This window comes from Macadamia integrifolia, chromosome 7, assembly GCF_013358625.1.
Source record: "Macadamia integrifolia cultivar HAES 741 chromosome 7, SCU_Mint_v3, whole genome shotgun sequence".
In the NCBI taxonomy this organism is placed as follows: domain Eukaryota; kingdom Viridiplantae; phylum Streptophyta; class Magnoliopsida; order Proteales; family Proteaceae; genus Macadamia; species Macadamia integrifolia.
Genome location: NC_056563.1, coordinates 12,121,068 through 12,126,442, shown reverse-complemented (window position 1 = coordinate 12,126,442; position 5,375 = coordinate 12,121,068). Strand labels below are relative to the sequence as shown.

Sequence of the window (5,375 nt, the reverse complement as noted above, 5' to 3'; positions counted from 1 at the left end):
TTCACCGGTTTGATTCGGTTTTGGTCCGGTTTTGGTTTCGTTTTGGGTTCAATCGGTTTTCAGTGCTGTTCGGTTTATTAAGGGGGTTACAATATACCAAACCGAAACCGACCCAATAAGGCTTCGGTTCGATTTGGTCCGGGTTCAATCAGCTTGGTTTGGGGCGGTTTTACCGTTTCGATTTAGGTATTGACACCCGTACTTTCAATTTACCATCTCTCTAAGGTTAGAAATAATATTTCACAATAAAAAAAAAAAAAAAGGAAAAGCTTGGAATAATATTAGCAATACTACTCCATAACTTTGATTTTTATTTTTTATTTTTTATTTTTTGCAAGCATGATAGATAAGGCAATAGGGAAGTATTTGGCTTTTAAAATCTTACCCAAAGAAAAGATGTCTTCATTTTCACATTATTTTGAGTAAATAGTTTTATTTCCTCACAACAATATCTCCATAAAATGGGAACAAACCCAATAATCTTCTGATCTTCAGAAATAAGATTTTGGGAGAAGATTAAGAGGAGTTTTCTTGTGCAATGCTGTTCCAGGAGCTTCAGTCATGTCTATGTCCTCCACTTTTGCATTCCCAGGTAACTTCCAATCAAACCAGTAAAGGAGGTTTGCAAGAACTAACTTAAGAGATGCCACTCCAAAAGAAATCCCAGGGCAACCCCTTCGCCCAGCACCAAAAGGAAGGAATTGAAAGTGTTGGCCTTGAAAATCAACTAGGCTGTTAAGAAATCTCTCTGGAATAAATTTCTCTGGATCATTCCATTTTTTGGGGTCCCTTTGAATTGCCCATGCATTAATAAAAACTCTTGTTCTAGGAGGTATATAGTAACCTTTGATGTTGGTACCTGTACTAGACTCCCGGGGAAGCAATAGGGGGGTTGCTGGGTATAATCTCATAGTTTCTTTAATAATAAAGTTTAAGTAGGGTAGCTGAGAAATATCATCTTCTGCAACCTTGGATATCTTCCCCACAGCTCTTCTTACCTCTTGCTGTGCTTCTTTCATCACATTGGGATTCCTCACTAGCTCTGCCATTGCCCATATCATCGTAGCAGCAGGGTTATTAGTTGCGCCGATTATCATGTCCTATAATTAACATGGGAGTAAAGAGTTTTAGTAATTAAGGGGTGTGTGTGTGTGTGAGAGAGAGAGAGAGAGAGAATCATTCATGTTCATCGTGTGATCCATACATGGACTCCACTCAATGCAAAGATTAATGCTACTAAGAAAGAGACTGAGTGGAGTCCCTGTGTGATCACAGGCTCTACAAGAATGATTCTCGTGTGTGTGTGTGTGTGAGTGAGAGAAAGAGAGAGAATCATTCTTGTACGCCCTGTGATCCACACATGGACTCTACTCAAGGCAGAGACTAATGCTACTGAGGGAGAGACTAAGTGGAGTCCATGTGTGATTACATGCCACAATTCTCATGCGTGAATGTGATCTGGATGGGAAAAAGTTTCGCTGCTATCCAGGTTGCAGCCAAGTAGCTGCAACCCCCTACTGTCAACCAAAGAAATGGAAAATTCACTTTTTCCTAGGGTTCACAAATACCCTCCTAGGTTATAATATTTTCCAAAATGCCCTTTCAAATTCCATTTCTTTGGCTGCCACAAGGGTAGCAGTGTGGCTGCAACCCAGGCAGCAGCTAAATTTCATCCATCTGGATGTATGTGTGTGTGTGTGTGTGTGAGAGAGAGAGAGAGAGAGAGAGAGACAAAGAGAGAGAGACCAGAATAATTGCTTTAATATCGGCTAGAGTGAGGGGAATGCTAAGAGTTGGGTCCTTCTGAGCACGGAGCAAGAGATCTAAGAAATCATAGTCAAGGCTATCATCCTTTGTTTTAGTGAGATGGTCTTCAACAACTTGATCAAGGATGATATGCATCTCCTTGGAAATCCTTTTCAACCTCCCATTTAACCCAGTTAATGTATCCATCCATCCCAATAATGGGAAGATATCTTTCACACACAACTCTCCAAATAAGGCAGAAACCTCCCTTACCAAACGCCAAAGCTTGCTATTCTTTTCATCTTCTCTTTGGTAAACCCTACCAAAAGCAACCCTGCAGATCAAGTCATTGGATAGAGCGAATAACAGATCTGTTATATTAACAGTAGTTCCCTCTTCACATGCAAGAAAAATTTTCTTCAAACTGACAGAGACCACTTCTTCTCTTATAGACTTGTATGATTGAACCCTTCTGAGACTAAAAAGATCATGAACACAAATTTTTCTTATCTGCTTCCAGTACTCATCAAAGGGTGAAAAGGCCAAGTCAGTTCCTCCAGAGCAGAGCTCCTTAGGGACAGGTAGAGCTGGCCTATTTGCAAACTCAACATCTTGGGTTGTTGTGATTTCTTTAGCCATCTCAGGGGAGGAAACAACAAGAGTTGGGACATGGCCTAGTTGAAAAAGCATGAGGGGCCCATATTTTTCAGAGAAAGATCTAAGGGAGCGGTGGGGGAGTGACCCTAACTGGTGAATGTTTCCAATAAATGGAAGCTTGGGTGGAGATGGTGGGAGGTTTGCAGAACCTCTACTAAACTTAAGAATGAGGAAAAGAGAGAAGAAGAGAAGTAGAGAGAATGACCAGGGATGCAAAATGATTCCTTGTAGTGAATTTTCCCATTGCAGCTGCAGAGTTCCCATATCCATTGGCTTCAAGAGATGACCATAAAGTTCTTTTCTTATATCATTGCAAGTAGTATGTGCATTAAATAAAAAGCAACCCACTGCACGAGGCTCTCACTACTGCATGGTTTGGGAGTGACAAATGCATGAATCTTATCCCTTTTGTCATAGGAGAGGCTATTTCCATTAATGTCTAATACAATAGCCTAATTTTGGAAAATTCTATGCAGACCAGTATTAGATGCGTGTTGAAAGGATGAAATTGAGTTGATCACAGACCCAATGAAATGTTGATTCCATCGAGGTATCCATGGATATTTCCATATGTAAATGGAGTTTCTAGATCCTACCTTCCGATATATTATTTCTCTACTATTTGAAATAATATTATAAATACTATTCCATAATTAATAAGATTTTTTTTTCGAGAAATTTATACATTCCTCCCCTGAGGTTTAACCTAATTACATTCACTCCTCGCATTTCAAAAATTACAAATCAACCCAATACAACTAATACCATAAAAAGCTTTTGAGGATCCATAATTAGATTAATACCCACAATGCCCTTGCCATTATCTTCAACCATCCAATCAACGAAAGAACTCTTCTCACTTCTTCGGAAATTTACAAATTCTTTATCTTCTCCTATGAGAAAAGATTCCCGACCTACCTGTCTTCTCCAACGAGGAAAGGGCCATGCATATGAGGTAGTAGAAGAAGAAGTCGCCTTTCGAAGCCATATATGGTCTCTTTCATCTTATTTGTGACCTTAACAGGCTTTTACAGAAGGGGGAGCAGAAGAAGAAGATGTTAGGATTTTTATGTGGGATTAACTGATACCGATTGATCCATTGGGCCCAAGCAATAATAGACCCACTCTAATTAGGAAACTCCTAGCTCTTTCCATTGTAAGAGTGGAATAGGGTTTTAGGGATTCTATTATAAATAGAATACTGACGGTCCCTGCAGCCATTACTTGAATGCCTTATTGGTTTTGGGAGCACGGCTTTCTCACAAGAGCAAGTGCACAGAAAGAAAGGAAACCCTAAAGTAAGAGGCTGCAGAAGATCTCAGTAGAAGGACTTCACTTGCGTAGTTCGTCATTGTCATCTTCATGGGAGTAATGTTTAACCACATGGGAAAGGTTCATGATCTAAGTTAATGGGACACAAGTACTTCTTTATCCCATTTATGATTCATATCATGGATGTCTCATTGATTATTATAGATATGGTAAGTCTATATGGTTATATATTTTAATATGGGAGTACTTTATTGTTCTTGGTTTAGGGACTACACCCATGATTAATCTTTTATGATTGGTTGATGATTCTTGTACTCTAAACACTATAGGGTTATTCATATGTTTAATATGGAAAAGGATCCCCAACAATTGGTATCAGAGCCAAGCCTTATAGTGTTAGAATCAAGAAAAATCAAATGAAAATTGATTTTGTATAGGGTTTGGGTCTCAAATCATGAAAATCGTAATTTTACCATCACTTAAATATCCCGTATGGGAAAACTTTCTTGACAAAAGTTGTAGAGCACGAGAAGACGATAGCGATGGTATGCCGCAAGTCATCGAAAATCTTTGGATGCACCGGCACGTGCTATCAGAAATCAACTACCGTAGGAGAGAGAATTTTTTTTTGAATTCAAAAAAAAAAAAAAAAAAAAAAAACTGCTAGTCATCGTCGGGTCAACTCGGAGACCTTATCAAGTTGACCCGGGGTGTAGTGGGTCAACTCATGACCAACTCTGTTTAACTCGATCAAAGGTTGACTGTCGTTGACCAATTGACCCGGATTTTGACCTGGAACTAATATGCCCGAACCGGATTAGACCGCTTGGCCAAACCGGTTGGTTTAGGAAACTAGATTGATTTAGATCTATTTTTTTTTCTGCAACTTCAAATGGCTCGTACGAGCAAACGGTGAAGAATTTTTCACCTTGGTTTTTTGCGTTGAGTCCAGTTTTTCGTACTCTTCGTTTTGATATATTATGAGCCTAGTTTTGATCAAATTTTATAGTCTGTTTTGTATAAGTTACAAGTATGGGTGGTTAATGATTCTTTATAATTTTCCTATTAATTGGAAGAAATAAAAGAAAATCAACTCATATATTACTTGTATATCAGAATATGAACTTGTTTATTCTTGGTAATGTAATTCATGCTTTTGTTTATGAATATTTTTATTCATGCTTAAACAATCCCACTTTTAGCTACCAGAATGAATTTGTAGACTATTGCAATAAGATTGGATGGAATCCACCAAAGTAATAAAGTTCAACCTTATTGTAATAGAATACAAATCAAAGGTCTTCTTTGTTTGAAAAGACAGAGAATAATGGTTGGTAGCAAGGTTGCTAATGTTCACTCAAATGTGACATTATCAAAGAAAAGTTAAAGTTAAAGCAAGTGAAAAACAGAATAGAGATTTCTCAACCTAAAAAATGTTGTCCATCCAAAGATGGCGGTACTTTTTGAAAGTTAGAAGAAGTCTCACAGTAATAGCAAAAACTTGAGTGGACCAGTATGTTTCAGATCTAAAGGTCAGGAATGTAGTTCCGATTGACACTCTTGAAGTAATTGATAATTGAACATTGTAATGTTTATTTTGTTAATAGTTATATGTTTGTTCTTTTACATTTAAATGATATTTAGTTCATGTTTAAATAACTCACAAATTTAAGCTGTCAGGTGTAGTTGTAAGCTATTGC

General features: G+C 37.9%; 1 protein-coding gene across 1 annotated transcript; it reads right to left on the bottom strand.

The window, feature by feature from the left end:
* Positions 1-365: 365 nt before the first annotated feature.
* LOC122084697 (cytochrome P450 71A1-like) lies at positions 366-2,701 on the bottom strand. The gene is made up of 2 exons (XM_042653137.1): positions 1,747-2,701; positions 366-1,100 (listed from the first exon to the last, which is right to left on the bottom strand). Exons 1-2 carry the CDS (start codon positions 2,671-2,673, stop codon positions 492-494), a joined length of 1,536 nt encoding a protein of 511 aa, XP_042509071.1. The 5' UTR covers positions 2,674-2,701; the 3' UTR covers positions 366-491.
* Between the last annotated feature and the right edge of the window lie 2,674 nt (positions 2,702-5,375).

Excerpts from the sequence above, each read along its gene's own strand:
- LOC122084697 (XM_042653137.1), bottom strand. The coding sequence starts at position 2,673 with ATGGATATGGGAACTCTGCAGCTGCAATGGGAAAATTCACTACAAGGA. Across the intron at positions 1,101-1,746 it reads ATATTAAAGCAATTATTCTG|GACATGATAATCGGCGCAAC; the intron begins GTCTCTCTCTCT and ends TGTTAATTATAG.